Source organism: Gallinula chloropus (genome assembly GCF_964237585.1).
Source record: "Gallinula chloropus genome assembly, chromosome: 1".
NCBI lineage: Eukaryota > Metazoa > Chordata > Aves > Gruiformes > Rallidae > Gallinula > Gallinula chloropus.
Genome location: NC_140085.1, coordinates 157,573,083 through 157,590,465, shown reverse-complemented (window position 1 = coordinate 157,590,465; position 17,383 = coordinate 157,573,083). Strand labels below are relative to the sequence as shown.

The 17,383-nt window shown below is 44.8% G+C and overlaps 1 protein-coding gene across 1 annotated transcript; it reads right to left on the bottom strand.

Moving 5' to 3' along the window:
- Nucleotides 1-15,953: 15,953 nt before the first annotated feature.
- LOC311201551 (2-oxoglutarate receptor 1-like) lies at nucleotides 15,954-16,928 on the bottom strand (the record flags this gene model as incomplete). Its single annotated transcript, XM_084275960.1, has 1 exon — nucleotides 15,954-16,928. One exon carries the CDS (start codon nucleotides 16,926-16,928, stop codon nucleotides 15,954-15,956), a length of 975 nt encoding a protein of 324 aa, XP_084132086.1.
- Nucleotides 16,929-17,383: the final 455 nt, after the last annotated feature.

Sequence of the window (17,383 nt, the reverse complement as noted above, 5' to 3'; positions counted from 1 at the left end):
TTTCCCCCTGCATCCCATACTTAAGATATTTAAAAACATTAATAAGGTCCCCCCTTAGTCTTCTTTTCTCTAGACTGAACAGTCCCAGCTCACTCAGCCTTTCCTCATAGGGGAGATGCTCCAGACCCTTCATCATCTTCGTAGCCCTTCTCTGGACTCCCTCCAGGAGATCCCTGTCCTTTTTATACCAGGGAGCCCAGAACTGGACACAATACTCCAGGTGGGGCCTGACCAGGGCAGAGCAGAGGGGGAGGATCACCTCCTTTGACCTGCTGGCCACACTCTTCCTGATACACCCCAGGATCCCATTGGCTCTCTTAGCCACCAGGGCACACTGCTGGCTCATGGCCAACCTGTCCTCCACCAGGACCCCCAGCACACTTTATATTTCCTGCCCCTCATGCTTTGGCAACATTGGCCTTTTCTGTACCTGGTCTTATCCACCTGCCACATGTCTCACACACACAAGAGTCCCAGCTACACAATGCTTATGGGCCAGTAGTGTGTGCCTCATGGGGAAACCTCAGCAGTTCAGATAGTGAGCAGTGATTTCTTCCATAACTGAAGACCAAAAAGACTCTAAGTGAGGGCAGGGAAGCCAACAAGAGGAGACAGTGATTGGGAAGAGTGAGAAGTAGGGCACTGCATGTGATGCCTGCCAAGACCAGGGAGCCAGGTTTGGCCCTGGATGTTCTCCTGTTACCCGTCACAGCGGTGACACCAACATATGTGGCTGTCCAGGCAGCTTCTTAGATTTACCAGCATAAAGACTATGTAATTCCCTATATTGTTGTGGCTTGGCTTGTTAGAACACAGTGTGCTGCAGGGGATGCACCAGTGCAAGAGCAGGACCTGCCTTTTGGCAGGACTTTGGTCCTCCAGCAGTTTCAAAGGCAAGAAGGGGCTGTGTGATGCAGCTGCATCAAGAGATTGCTGCATCAGGTCTGTAACTTCTTGCCAAGGTATGACATGGCCTTTAAAAAGATGTCCAGCTTTGATTTAAACCTCAAGTACTGGGGCATTGACTGTGTCTGTGCTCCTTGTTTTGAATTTCAATTAATATAGTTTCTGTTTCCCACCCAGAAGCTGTGCTTGCTGCCCATTACCTTCCTAGATTAAAGAATATTCTATTAGCAGTGTTTTTTTCATGAAGCTACTCTTAAAATGGGACTAACCCAACGTAATCCCTTCTACAAGACGCTGAGTAGTTTGAATGTCGGTGGCTTCTTGATATGTTTGGTCCTGTAAGTGGGTACCCAAAGTGGACACTGCTAATGGGTACTGGTCCCAGTGACGCTGCTAGCAGGAGCGATGCCGCCTTCTTATATGCAGTAGAAAGTCTTGTCCTTTGCCTGGGGACTGTCTGAGCTCACTTGCATCCCTCTCCACAGGCAGATGGGCTGATTTCATGGTTCCTCATTGCTTTTTGTTGCTGACAGAGGGAGTCTTGAGTCCTTTTTGTTCTCTACCACTTGCCCCCACTCCTCTCCCTATACTCTACCATCTTGTGCAGGCTCAGCTCTTATTCAAACTCCTGGGTGAGCTTCTTCATTCCAAGAGGAGAAAACTATACAAGTTGAGCTTTTTTTCTGTGGTAGTTTTCTGTACTTATATGAGGGGAATTGTCTCAGAGTGTCTGTCACTCACTGGCACAAGGCAAGTGACAAGAACAAAAGGCTTGGAGAGGGCAGAAGTAGGAAAGTGCTGATGTGTCCCCTCTTGGTGCCTGTGCATGGGCTGAGCTAGTCCTTGTGAGGGAAACCTTCATCTTCCCAAGCCCCTAGATGCTTTAGATATGAGCTTGGGAGCAGTGATGCTAGGCCCTAAATAATGGAGACGAGGTAGATCTTACCTGATGTACCTTGTGAAAGAGTAGTGTGAAAATTTCCAGAAAAGAAAAGGAGCTGGTCTTTTAGTTTGAAACACTTTTAAATGGGTTGTGCATCCTTATTTTGTGAGTGCGTGGTCGCCCACCGTCACCCTCCCCCATGCCCAGTGGAGAAAAATTAGTGACAGCGCATCACACTTACAAATCTCTGTCTACAGGGACTTGCCCAAAGATTTCTGCAAAGGTAAGCCTGTCTGCTTTTATGCATACACAAATAACTTTGACTTGTTCAGTGTTGTGGTGGCTCAGCCAGGTGGAGTCAGGACAGGCTCCACCTGACCTTGTGGAAGAGCTCACCTTTCGCCAGCTTGTTTTTCCACCACAAGCTGCAGAAACTTGCAGGGAGATATTTTTTAATCAGTCAGAATTCTGTATTGAGCCAGAGACAATCTTGGGTAGCTGCAACAAAACCAGGTCCCTTTCTAGCTCATAAATGCTGGGAAGCTTCTCGGGCGTCCTCTTGCGAGAGGACAATGAGGCGGGGGGTGCATCGTCATCACCAGCGATTTGGAAAGCATTGCACCCGGAGCCCGTCTTCACAGTGCCCTCGGTGTTTTAGATAAGACAGTGATAAAAGAAGACGAGTGTGTGTTTTTGTGTGTGTAAAAGCTTAGCTTTCAGGGCATTAAATCTGCCTCCTTGTGAAGAATTTCTTAAGAACTGTATGTCAGTTTATTATTCTTTGCTTCAGCTCTGGGTACTGGGTGACTGACTACTTCCACCTATTTTTTTCCCAGAATGATGGCAGCTTTATTTAGGTGATAATAGGACCGCTGTGCTGTTTTATGAGGCTGTAATCCAATTCCCAAGTGGATGAATACTCTCCAAGGCCGCGCAGTTTATCCTGACAATCCAAGGAACTGAATTACTGACCAGAGACATAGTCGTGTTCCTGCTCGTGTTGTTATACTCTGATTCTCCAGTATTTGGGCTAAATAAATGTTCACAGCATTTGTGACATAAGAAGGAAGAGCACAGGGAGAGGATAGGAATGACAGTGTGGAACAAGCTGTCAGAAGGAGCTGGAGTTGGGAACATTTTGCTGTTTGCTTCCTAATTATTTCAGTAATTTCTCAAGAACATTCCCTTTTAGACAAGGATTGCGCCTTCAGCTAAAGTCATTAGACACCAGCTAAATAATTTCTACAGGCCCAAAGAGCTGAGAGGTAAAGGCTGTCCACAACTGGCAGAGCCCAGTCCATAGCTGAACATCCGCAGGGATAAAAAACATTCCAGCTCTTGCACCATGCAGGTTCAGGGCTCCTTACATCCAGCGTGGCACAGAGTGATTTTGCTTTGTTCCTTGCTTAGTTGTCCTACTTGCTTTTGAAAGGGATCCCAAACTGACTTTCAGATTAGATGTTAGGAAAAACATTCTTCACTGAAAGAGTTGTCAGGGCCTGGAACAGGCTGCCCAGGGAGGGGGTTGAGTCACCATCCCTAGATGTGTTTAAAAAAAAGGATAGATCAGGTACTTAGGGTTTAGCATAGGAATGGTTGGACTTGATCTTGAAGGTCTTTTCCAACCTTGTGAGTCTGTGATTCTCTTAGGGGTTTGACACAAAGGTTGTGTGACTGTGCATTACGCCACAAGTAAACACCTGCCTGGCAGATGCACGTGCAAGCGGAACTTGGCAGCCCTCGTTACTGTTGGGTTGCACAGGGTGCAGCTCAGGACTGGGGCCATGGCCTTTAATAAAAGAGATGTTTATTACTTGGCAAAAAAGTGCTCCCAGTAAAGCAAGCTAGAAGTGAGACCGGGCTTTTGTGGTAGGATACAGGAATTCACTGACTGCCCTTGTCTGGTGACGTACGTTGCAGACTGGAAGAAACACACTGCTGAGAACTGTTAGGCTCTGTTATGTCCTGAGCCTTTGCTTATCTCTGCTGGCACCACTGGTATAAGCCCTGCAGGAGCTAATTTGGGCTAGGTCTATAAATGGTAGAGGGCTTTAAGTGCTGTGTGGGTGGTGCCTGTATCTTAAGGCCGGCTTATTTCACAGCACTGCTGGAGGCTGTTCTCTGCTTCCCCACAAGCCATCGGTGTAGGGTCTTGTTCTGATATTGTCCGACATCACCCACTACCTCTGCACTGACCCGAGCACAGCACACTCCCTCTGGGCTTTGGGGAAGGGAAGGGGGTAGATCCTAGGAACGAGAGATCAGCTGGTTGCTTCTCAGCCCCAACTCCTGGAGTAAGGTATGTTTTGAGGACCTGGAGGAGGTTGTTCTCTGTCGCTACAGAGAAAGCCATAATTTACGTTTCAGCTCAAAGGTTCAGGTCAGAGCAAGCAAAACCTGTAGCTGTCACCAGAGGTGCCCCACACCTTGAAAAGGGCCTACAGTGAACATGACTCTGTTTTATGAGTTCACAGAGCACTGAAATGCTAATTAAAATTAGAGTTATTAAAAAGACCGGATAAATAATACCTCTTCCAGCATGCTTAGATATCCATTCTTGATTTGAGCATGCAGGCTTGACTCTGGTCCCCTTTTTCCTTCAGACTACTTGAATGTTCAGGCTCACTAACCCCTAACAGCTCTTAGGCCCTGTTGGGGTTGCTATGAAAAAGCATTCGATAGATGTGCTGCCTTTAGTCTTTAGCCATTATTTAATAGCATTTATCAGAATTGTAAATCTGAAAAGCATTACTGGCTGAAAAAGCTCCATGTTGAAATTCTTACTAATGTACGTGGAGTTAGTTACCTAAATCCCAATTCTGTGAAGCAGTCAAATAAATCTCACTGACAGTGGGACTAACAACAGGTTGAAATATGAGCTGTCTTCTGTATTTACATTACCATAGTTGCAGCCTCTGTTTAAACCACAGATTTTCTTGTTTTCAGTGAGTCCACACCGGTGAACCCAATATCACTTTGTCCTAATATATTTGTTGCTAATTTTAATGAATTTTCCTAGTGTGTTATTGACCCTTTTGGACAGCCCCCAAACTCAGTTTCTTACCAACATAACCTGCAGCCTGACTGTGGTACTCCGGTGTTGCACCGGAGGGAGGCTGCGTGCCTGGGCACCAGAGCTGTTGTTGACCTTATCTTCTGCTGGTGGGTCATTAGTACCTCTCAGATGAGCAGCAGTCTCCCAAATGCTTGGCTAGGAATGCTTTAGAGGATTCTTTCTTCTTTTTTTTTTTTTTTTTAATAAAATTAAGCAATTAGTCCAGGAGCTAATTAAACTTAGCATTTGGTTTTCTAGTGTAGCACATGAATCATGAGTTCGAAGATAGGATTCATTTATCTCTTGGTGACAAATCTATGTAACTGATGTGCAATTTTGGGGGCAGACACAGGTGCTTATTCAAATAATTGTCACGGGTAGACGACACGTACATTAATTATCCTATGACAGCTGCAGCCAGATTTAACTAAGCATTTCTCCGCCTAGAATAAGGTAAATAAACTCTCCTGCTCTGAGGGTTACTTTTGGCACAGTACTTTCCACATGCCTCAGGAGCACATCTTTTGAAAACCAGTGCTGCTGATGCTTACAAGGGATATCGAAAGAACAAGTCATGGCTGAGCTGTTTAGAGGGGTGCAAGAAGACATTGGTACCAGCTGGGATGCACCCTGGATCAGTATTCAGCACTGCTCTGGTCCTTTTTTCACTGACCTTGCCACCAAGTCAGTAGTTATACTTAAATACACTGTCTCAGTGGTGAGGCAAGAGCTGGCAGTGGTGGCCCTAGCCAGCCCCAGTGTCATTAGTCTGTGTCAGAAAACCCTCTTCCAGACAAGTGAGGGTGACGACCACGTGGTAATATTTATAGAGATACATACTTTGTGACAAATGGCTGCTGCCTCAGAAATGAAAGCTGAATAATAAGTAAATCTTCATCTTAAAATAGAAGTTAAAGGGATCACACGGGTATGAAAGAGAACAGCAAAAGTAAACCTGAAAATAAGGGGCTCCAGGGAAAATGTTGTTCCCAGTTCATGACTTTTGGAGGCAAGGGGGATTTGAAGAGGCTGATAGGGAGCTGGCTGGTGAGTGTCACAGTGGGAATGTCAGGGTGACACTGCAGACCCTGTCACTCTGCATGGACCGTGAGCTATGCCTATCTGCAAGAGTTACTCAGGCTGAAGTGCCCTTGGCCTCACCAGACTGATCCCCAGATCTGGTATTTTCAGTATGTTTTGAGGGTGATGTAGACACCTCCAGCCACGGCTTCCCTGTATGTGTAATACACTGGCCCAGGTTGACCAGAGAAGCTGTGGCTGACCCATCCCTGGCAGTGTTCAAGGCCAGGTTGGATGGGGTTTTGGGTGAAAGATGTCCCTTCTGTGGCAGGGAGGTTGCAATAGGTGATCTTTGAAGGTCCCGTCCAAGCCAAACCATTCTGTGATTTCCTGGTGGTGTCCATATTGGGTGTCCTGGTACCTGGAGAGTCCCCAGGTGCTTCATGCCAGCTGGTTTAGGAAGAACTGAATCCCTTTCAGGCATGCCTGCCTCCTTCCACTGACTGGAGACAGGACCAAGAGGATGAGCACAGACCATGGGTGGATAAAGAGAGTTCTTTTCCTCTCCCAGCCTTCAAGGGTACCTGCCTTTCTCCTCTGGTGGATGGAGGTACTTAATATCTTGGCCACTGATTTTCCACTCCCTGAGCTGTGGACACATGCCAGGTTCCATCCTGAGGAAGTGGATTTCAGTGTATGGTTGCAATACATCCCACAACCTACTGGGCTGGGTGGCAGAGGGGTCTCACTAGCCTGTGATCTTCCAGGAGTCTCCAGTGTGGAGGAAAAGCACAATCATGTAGGGAAACAACACTATAAGCAGATGGGGAAATTTATCAGAACAATCTGTATTTATGAGCCCTTTTGGGTGTCTGAATCAATTTAGATTATGAAAACCTAGGGCAGATTACTTGAAAATGGATCCTGTGAGTAGATAGGGGCCTCTCTAATCTCCTTCTAATCTGTTGCTCTGGCTGGTGGGTATGTTTCTGTAAATGTTCAAGGATAAAGGTAACATTGAACGGTCAGTGTAAAAACAGCAGGATCAACAAGACACAGTGAAGCTTCCTGAGGTGAGGAGCAAGTCGCATACACCCCTCTGCAGCTCTCTCCTCCCCGTTCATCTCAGTGTTTAAACCTTTACATTGTGTAATCCTTGAGTAAATGGAGGAGATTTTTTGCACCCTGTCCTTTGATGTGGGCATTGTTTGGGTGCAACTGAGAGGGATTTTTCCGCTGTGTCAGTTTCTAACTACACGTGTAGCTCAGAGATTACCAAGTATTAGGGATGAGCATTAATGCTTGTCAGTTCCGGAGCAGGTTCCACAGGTGGTGCAGATATCTCTCCAGCAGCTGTCACCCTGTGGGCTGCCACTCATTTTAATCTCCCCGTCACCTATATTTCTCAGGCACTTGGCAGTCCCTCAATTTCTGTGCTGAAAATTATGTGCCTCAGAAGTTTAATGAAGAAATTTAATAGTTTGGTTATATTGCAGGGAGGAATCTCCCATAAATTGCACTTCTGAATTTCCTTAATTTTTTTTTTAATACCCCATTTAGGGCATCAGTCACAGCATGTCCCATCTCAGAGCTATGGCAAATTAAAGGGGTCTAATGAGAAATCCATGCCCCCCCCCCCCTCTTTTTTTTTTTCTGGACAAGCTGCTCCAAGGGCTACTCAGAAAAGTTCTCTAGCAAACTCAGAAAGTTTGGAGAGGTACAGAGCAGCGACATGTGCATTAATGAGACTTGGGCAGAAGTAATCCCTCTGAACAGCTTCTCAGGCTCCTAAGTGTGTGTGTGTGTGCCTGCAACTCCACCCATGTTGACATGCTTCATCCCTTGTGATGGGTCTCTGCCTGTGTGCTTTATGTTTTTCTTGTATCTTTTCATACTTTATTTTTTTAAAACCCTGTAGGCTTTTCCCCCCCACACACTTTTTCTTCTTTTCTGGTAACTCACCAGACTCTTCTTTTTAGCCCTAAGAAGGGCTCCTGTTATCCTTCCCAATTCCTTTCTTGTCACTTTCTGATGCCCAAAGCCAGATCCCAGCACAGTCCCTTCCCTTGGGCTGCCCTGTGCTCCCCTGCACAATGGGGTCCCCTCAGCCCTTTGGTCACATGAATGTACAGGGAGAGTGAGGCGCTCCCTTTGGACTGGGGATGGGGGCAGAGCCTGGGGCACCCCAATTCTCCTCTACCATATTTTTGAGCTCCTTAGGGAGTTTTTTGTACTTAACTTTTATTTTTTCAGAGTTTCATGTGTTCTACTGTATAGAGTACATATAGAGGAGACATACAGGACATTTTGTATTCTGCTTTTCTGCATAACTGTAGCCTCCCATTTAGCAAGGCAAACTAATATCATTCAGACTTCTTAATCTAGGTTACCTGAAGAGAATGGTGACCCAGAGGACACTGTAAAAATTCACTGAAGTGCCCTGCAGATATACTTTATAAAACTGTCATAAAAGCAAAACCTACACCTCTTCTTCTCCCCCTCCCCCAAACCTTTCATATAGAAATAACAGTCAACCTACTGATGAGACACTGTGGACCAGGTCCATCATGCCAAAGCCTGGGTGCTGAAGTCAGAAGTGCAGACCCTGTTGAGTCCCTCACTTCTAAGGCATAGTTCATCTCGGCCCCTTTGGTGATGGTAGGGGGAATAATTGGGCCCTCTGAGTTCCCATATCTCCCTGCTGACTATAAAAATACCCTAGGTGGCTATCTTAGAGCTGGGCCTACATGTTATCTGGAGTTAGCTGAGGAAATTCTACCCAGAATGAGTGCTAACAGAAGAAGAATATTTAAAACAAGACAAAAAGAATACCATAGAAACACACTTTTTTCTTCAGAGGAGAAAAATACAGTTCCTTTACAGTAAGTGGGGTGAAAATAGTCCCCTTAAGAGGCTGATATAGCCCAATGTAATGTAAGATATATATTTAAAACAGGTCAGATGAGATTGCTCTTTGTATTCTAAGTACATGAATAAGCCTAAACTGCTTGGACAGTGAGACACACTCAATTTTGTAGTGCAGAAATGAGCCCCGCAATCATCTTGAAATATCAACATCTCAACAGCAAAATTTACATCAAAATTTACACAAGCAAATACCCCAGCCTTGAACAGCCTACCCTTGAATACACATCCAAATCCATTTTAGTACAGAACATTATCATTTATCACACAGGCAAATACAGCTTGTTTCCATGGCACAAAAAAACCCCCAAAAAAGCAGCAGCTAAATGGCCAGGTGCTACCCATATTAAATATAAATAAACCAGCACTCTCAGAGACCGGTCTTTGAGGCTGTAGTAAAATCTTACTCATTTGTATATAGCAGAAAATTATATCTGAATAATTATAATGTTTATTTAAGCCACAAACTTTTGAGAAGTGCTTCAGGAGCTCTTGTTCATTGCTGCAATCACTTCCTTGGGTTTTTTTTTTTTTTTAGGTCCTGAGAAGTGATTTCTGTGCAGCCAGCTCCTGTCCCCAGCGCCACACTATTTTTGCTCTACAAGGGGAGAAAAGGAGCAGGTAAAATGTATATTCATATCCAAAGGAAGAGGCTCAAACACAGCCCTGCGCTGTTATTTTGGGAGAGCTGTATTTTTGCATTAGGCACCCCTTCCCCACTCCCCACACGCGCATCCGCGTGTGTGTGTGTTTATGTGTCTCCATACGCACAAATGATAAGTAGCTACATCGTTTACATTTTTATGGCTGAAGCCCTTGATTGAATTTTCATAATGCCAGGAGGGCCCATTAGGGATTCAGGTCCTGCTGTGCAAATACTCACTAAGACATCTGCCCCAAAGAGCTTGTAACTCTAAGAGGATAAAATGTGGCAGGAGAAATAATTAGGGGGAGATAAAGTGACTTTCTCTGCTTAGATGGGAGGGTTGGTCAACTCCAGGACCAGAACAAGCATTTGTACTTGCCCAGCACTGATTTATTGGTGAATCAGCAGCACTGAGGCAGCTTTATCCTGGGCTCACGGCCAGGTTGTCCCTCAGTCTTGTGCTGGTGGGTGGTAAGCTGTCCCTGACCTTGGCTGAGCTGCACAGAGATATCATCCCATCCCAGAGAAGACCCTCATGGTGTAAATCACCCCTGGTTTTCTATGTGCACAATTGCTAGGGATCACATCCAAGACTCTAACAAGAAAAAGATTTTGCTGTTGTTGGACTTCTTTCTGAGGCAGGAGAAGGGAAGAAAATGTTTCCCTGCTACAGGCTGGTTTCTCCACCACATAAACAGGAAGGGCAGATATGAGGAAGATCTCAGTCTCCTACACCTGTCTCCAAGGGTACATCACTGCCAGCTGGGAACCCCCAAGGGGTGGTGAACCCTAGCACATCCCCATGTGCTGCCTTTCCTGGCTCTGTAGCAGTCTCCCAAAACACCAGCATCTCCATGCCAAGCATCCAGGCCCTCACCTCCAACATGCTGCCACAGCCAGTCAGGGGAGAAGGGAGGTGGGCCTGAGGACTTGTTGGAGGTGACATGAAAAGTGAGGTACAAGAACATCCCTGAACCCCCACCCCTCTCTGAGGCCAAAGTGACAAAGCCAAGCCAAGATTCTGGCACCATTTGCTCAGGATGAGGAGGTTTTGTTTGCACTAGTGACTCTTCTAGGAGTTTTCTACTTCTGCATTTGTATTGTCCGTCATGTCCGCTGGTTTTGGAATGAGCCAGACCACTGCTGCTGATGTACTCAGTTGAGCCTTGCTGTGGGTAGCAGAGGAGAAACATGGGGGTACAAATCCCTTAACTGGCCTTTTCTGTTGCTCCCATGTTTCCATCTCTCTGGTGAGGAATTACCCAGGAGCTGGCAGAGCTAGTTAAATGGACTGCTTTTCTTAGCCTGTTGGAGTCATTTTGAAGAGCAGCAGGAATTACACCTTCTGTTGTGGCTGTGGTATGCAGTAATAAGAATAAGATGAAAACTGGTGCAATTGTCCACTGCACCTCCATCAGTGGACTTACATAAAATTCAGAAACTCCCAACATCCTCATTTCCTTCTACTGTACAAACCCATGGTTTATTTTGGCATTGCCTCTATCCCTGTGACGCTGGCCCAAGACTTCACAGGAGCTTGGGAGGGCTTTAAAATTTCAACACAATCTGTGGCTAAGGGCTCTGTTTCATGCTCTCCAGCTTGTGCATATGTTTTCTGGCAAGCTAAGTCATCCTTGTCTCTGTTCCTCAGGGTTTGCATATGCAAACGGATGAGGAACCACTGAGGTTAATGTTTGGATGGGTGGTTTTATAAAGTGGAAATCTGCTGATGGATCTGTGGGGATATTCTAGCTGGCTATTTGCATTGGATTAGTACATATACAGAAAGAAAGGTTACTGGCAGGAATAGTTTTTTAATACAGTGTTTAAATAATGGTCTGTTTAATTGAGGTTCAGGTTTACTCCTTGGGAATGGACACAGTTCAGTAACTGACAGAAGCTTCTTCTCCACTGGTGCCCCAAGACCTAAGAGCATTTTGTATGTCCACCCTTGTGTGGTTACACTTCTAAACCAAATGTAACCAGCTGACTTGGTTTTGTGGGTTGCTGTACAAAGCCTTTGTGTGGAGTGCCTTCCCTCCCCATGTGGAAGCATGTGGACACGTATCTCCTGCTCCTTGTGAGAGGAGCTCCTGCTCCTATGTCTGAAAACATATTCCAGAGATAAAAAAGAAAACAATGTAAAAGAAGGAAAAGAAGGGGTGGGGTGTGTATATCATATTCATTCAGAGAAGGTGAGTCTCACCAAAGTTGAGATGGGTTTTCCTCCCCCCACCATTTTACTGTCTCTCATGTACTCCAATGCAAGTCCAGGCTTTGCTTGGGCAGGCTTAGATGGTCCTAAAAATACATGTCTATACTGTCAACCCTAAAAATATATAGTTCTGTTTTCTTAGAGGTGGGGATAAAATGAGGTGCATACCTTGTACACCAGAGGAAACTAGGCTCGTCCCCTTCTTCACCAGCACAGTCACAAAGTCCCTGAGCCACTGTCACGCTGCTGGTACCTCCTCAAATAGGTTTCTCCTGTGTTCGTGTAAAACATTTTCTTACTGTTTTTTTCCTGGCCATTGGATGGTGACTTGGTACAGACAGATAGAGAGCAGTGTTCCACTCTCTGACATTGTGTCAAGTCTGCAGCCTCCTCCTTCTAGTCCTGCTTTCTGATAGCTAAACCTTCTGCGGGGATGAAGCTGGTGGATCTGCCCAAGGGGTTAAAATGTCACCTCCTACACTTCCAGAAGTGGATCTCTTGTTGTCTTAACCAGACCAGTTCAAAATCCCCAGAGGAGTAGAGCTTACACTGCAGCAAAGACCCAAAAATCACCCTGAAGATGATAGCAGACCACATGCAAAATGGTACACACAGTGATACTATTTGCTTCGCAAGAGTGATCACTGTTGTTTACCTTACAGAAGGAATTATTTTAGGAGCTGTCATTTTTGGTTTAATTGCTGGGAATCAACCACTGGAGAAATTCTATACCTGCTGAGAAAAAGTTGTTCTTGTCCTCTTCCAGTACATCTTTTCCTCCTGTGCATCTGCACAGGTTGGTGCTGAGGTTAAAGGTATGGATCTGGGACTTTGCCTGGAACAGGAAAATACAAATTTTGGGTTGATGTCTCTGTGGCTTGTATGCAGGTGTAATGAGGCTCTCAATCTTGTGAGAACATTGCAAACATAAGCAGTAAATGATCATAGTATAGTATTTACTGAAGGATTGGTGCCCTACCTATAGCAGATGGAGTATATAAGCCTGTCTTTTACTCCTTGGACATGGTTAGTTTATCTCTCCTTAAGGCAAACATATTAGAGGTTTTTGGGAGGAAAATCAAGCCTTTGCGCTGTAGAGGTTGTAAAAAACCTACAAGAACCTTTAAAATTAAAGCTAAAAAGCAAATATAACTCTTAGAGGTCTCAGAAAAAAAAATTTGTAAAATATTAGTATGGCTGAACTGTTGTCCCTGTCTGTGGTGATGTCAATATTAACCTGCAAGAATCACGTTCTGCTGTTGGATCTGACTATCATGTCAGCTGGTAGCAGTTTTATAGCCTTCTCCTTTTTTCACCAGCTCAGTAGAGGATGAATTGTAGTAGGGCAAAGGGAGGGTTAAACGGATACTGGCAACTCCACCACAGCCATGATTATGGTCTGTGGTGGGCCCATGAGATACCAGGTTAGGGATGCACCCTGCAACAGTTAGGGCCCTATAGGGATCAGCATGGCAGACATGCAGAGGTACAGTGAGAGTAGAGGGCAGGAAAAAGATGTAAATGCCTGTTCAGAGGGGACATGCAAAAGGGTAGGTTATTGCAGCATGGGGCAGTGTGGAAGTGGGAGGTCAGTATTGATTGGGGGTCGGTGCATGGGAACAGGCTGGTCTCTTGTGAAGATCCCTTTTTCTCTTTTCTATGACTTAAACTGAAATGTAATAAATGTAAAGTTTATAATAAAATAACTTACAGATTTGGTCTCCACAGTTTCTAGAAAAATCTAAAAAAACCCAAGATCTGGTTTGTCCCCTTGCTGACTCAGGATGTTATCTGCCCAGGTCATTTCAGATGCTAATACTGAAGATATTCCAGGCATCATGCAATTAAAAAGGAGTACATAGCCTGGGTGTAGGAACAGATGAGTGTGCTGAGTAATTTATCCAGAAAATATCAAGTAGAGCTGATAGAGGACTAATGCAGAGCTTCATTTAAAGTTGGAAGCAAAAACTGCTGCTATATTGCTGCTAAAACAGACAGTTCCTTTTCTATCTCAAACGCCAGAAGATGCAGTCTCCAAGATGTAGATGTTAAGGTAGGAGTTAGTGAAACTCCTGTGTCTATATGCAATAGAGGCTTAAAAGATAATGTATCAGCCTGGTTTTGATCAAGTAAGCTTGGTGGATTGTTGATAGGATACCCTAAACTGAAAAAACACCTGAGATGCCACATTTGGTGTTGCCTTCTGATGATGGCTCTGCTGCCTCTGGTGTCTCAGGAGCAAATAGTTGTGAACAACACTCTACACATGGTAGAGATGACGGTGCTGCCCCTTGGAGACTGGCAATACTAATGCAGCACATAGGGTGGGAGGCTTTTTCTTCATATTTTTGGAGTGTTTGCTTCTCTCCAGGTCTGCACTTAGGTGAGCTTCCCTCTGCACCTGAAGAGCTCACCCACAGCTTGAGGATGGGTGGTGGTCACAGGGGAGATCATGATGCTCTGTGCATAAGTTTTAAAACTTGGTGAACACCCAGGGGTTTATTAAAATGAAATGGGTTATTTCAACAGGAAAATGGGATTTTCTTTTGCTTTCTGCCAGAACTTTTCCTTCACAGTTCATCTCTTACCCTATCGGGGACAAACTGTTCTTTCTCTCCCTATCCTGCACTTCCTGTGTCAGGGATGGTTTCCTCTCTCATTCCCTTGACAAGCCTGTAGCTTGCTGTTGCCTGTTGTTCTCCCCTAGATGGCCCTGAGCGATGCAGAGAATGGGCTCCCTGTGCCACAGTGGAGTCACAGGCTATCTGCTGGTCACTCAGGCCTGTGCTTAATGGGAATGGTGGTCTGGTGATCACTTGAAGATGAGGTAACGCATAGAGGGATTGGATAAGAGGGGTCACATGAGGGGCCTGTAGCAGCAGCATGTGTTACCATTGATTGATGGACGTTTCAGAGTGGAGAACAAAAATAATGGGACAAGAAATAAGGCTGTTCTAAAAACATCTTGGAGGATTCACTCTGTGGTCATACCTTTGGACTCCAAATATTACGTTGCTAATAGCTTTATGTTGCTGTTGGCTAGGGCACTTCAGCTGGCCCTGGGACCTCTCTAGATGGCATCTGCAAGTATTGGACTCCCATTTTCCTGCAATTCTATTTTTAGACTAAACAGAAGTAATTTGTTTTATGATGAGGATGGTCAAACACTGGAACAGGTTACCCAGAGAGGTTGTAGATGCCTTATCTCTAGAAACAGTCAATGTCAGTCTGGATGGGGCTCTGAGCATCCTGATCTGGTTGAAGATTCTCCTCCTTATTGAAGATCCTCTGCTTATTGTACTACATAACCTTTAAAGATCCCTTCCAACAAAACCATTCTATGATGCTATGGTTCTATGATTCTGTGGATCCAGGACATTTATGCATCCATTCACTTCTCACTTCTCAACTAAAATGAATCCAGAAATCACAGTAAGAAGTATGGAAGATCCTTATAGGACTGGTCTTGTATTATTGCACTATTAATCTTCAGGTCATCACTGAAGGCACTGCACAAGGTCTTAGTGTGTAAACTCCCCTTTTAGCTACCTCCATAGAGTGATCCACCCCCCCTCTATGCTAGAACTGGGCCTAAGCTGTGTGAAGACAGGCATGAACATTTGAGCCTGTGTCTGATCTACTTACTTTTTATGGTCAATGGAGAGAAACAGGCACTTCTAGGTCATGAATCATCATGTCCAAACGTAGGCATCAAGAATAATTAGGTGAATCACACTTTAAACCTGCTTATTTCTCTCCACTGTAATAGGAAATTATAAAGGGAGGACAAGGTGTTTAGCTTATATGCATACACCTACCCTGTTAGTGTCTCCAGGGGAATGAGATGAACCTCCTACAGTTCTAGGCTATGATAAATTGCCCTCTGGAGGGTCTTACCCTCTCCATTGCTTAGGAAACAAGTCAAAAGTAGGCACCTAGCTTAGACTAGATACTTAACTTCTCAATTACTAAAATTAAACTAAATTACTGCCACCCTGAATCTATATATGTCACAGCTCACCATTCTCCAAAAGAGGTATCAAGGATTCAGGAAGCAAGTGCAGAGAAATATCTGAGAAGTTTCACATTTAATTTTTAGTATTTTATTTCAAGCTTTTTATTTTAAATTATGAGTTTTCTCTTTTGATGATCAAGTAGTAGCTCCTAAACACAGAACAGATTACCTGTCCTTTGGCATTGTCGGGGTCAGCCTGAGTACTCTGCTGGCAGGGAGGTTGTGCTTGGCTGGTTGAAGGCAGGTTTGGGCTCTTACTCTGTAACTCTTTGGTGGCATCAGCCTCTTCTACTTCAAGTTCTTGTTTGTCCAAATCGTGAGGAGTGAGAGGATCGCCTGCTGGAACTTGTCTCCTGTCACTACATAGAGCAGTAAGTTTCCAAAAGTATTTAAGGCTGCTAGAGGTTTAGCTATTATAAACATAAAAAGCATTGTGTTCTTCAGGTGGCAGCTAACCGGCCGTACTCGGAGCTCCAGGCAAACCCCCCGAAAGACGTGGAAGGGGAGGAAGCACACATAGAAGACCACCAAGAGCACGACAGTCAGCCTGCGAGCCTTTTGCTTGTAGCAAGCCTGCACGTGAGGCCCAGTAGCCAAGGTGTAAATAATGACCGCGTAGCACAGAGTCACCGTCAACAAGGGCAAGAAGAAGGCAAACGCTGTCAGCAGCCAGTTGTACCAACGACTAGTGTCAAGGTCCTCAGCAGAGGCCAGGTCTGGGCAGATGGTCCTGTTCTGCATAGGCCTTGTGGCAATCAAGATGCCCAAGGGGCTGATGGCAGCCAGGGAAATCATCCACACAACGATGCAAGTCACCACCGCCCATCCCCGTTTTTGAACAAAAAGGCACTTAATTGGGTGGACAACTACGAGAAAGCGGAAGATGCTGAAGCAGCTGAGGAAGATGATCCCGCTGTACATGTTGAAGTAGAAACAAAAGTGAATAAACTTGCACATGAAGTCTCCAAAAATCCAGTTATTTCCGTTGGCAGAGTAGTGAATAAAGAAAGGAAGCGTGGCTATGTATAATAAGTCAGTGACAGCCAGGTTTAACATAATGATGGTGCTGCTTTTCCAGGGCCTCATCTTGATGACGTAAACAAAAATCGCCACGATGTTCCCTGGGAAGCACACCAGGAAGATTAGGCTGTAAAGGACAGCGAGATAGGATTTCACCTGCAAGAAATCTTCATCCATGCAGCTTGTCAAAGGGTCTGCCTGGCCTGGCAGAGCAGTAAAATTGCTGGTATGTTCAGATGCCATGTTTGCAGAAATCTTCATAATGCTTCACAAAAATCAGATGTTTAGTTTTAATCATTTTGTTGGGACAAATATATTCAGTTAAATCTTTTGTGCTGGAATAAATGTATATGTGACAAGGCATATTAGAGAGGGGAACAGGACTTTGCTAACAGACCCAGCTCTGACCTAGATAACCCCACTCAAATGTTTAATTTCACCCTTCCCTCTCCCTTGTGTTTAATTTTTATAATTATCAATTTTACTCTTGATTTATTTAACTTCCTGCTTATCTGCAAACCTTTGGGAACAGGAAACACACATTTAGAGAGTGAGAAAGAGTTTGGGCTTAGATTTTGAAAAACTGTGAATTAGTCTTAGCTTTTTTAGAAAGTAGAACAATATCCATATCTTCTCTTCCTTAATCTGAGCTAATGAGTGGTTTGTGCTCATGAAACCAGAGATGCTGTCCTGGTTTC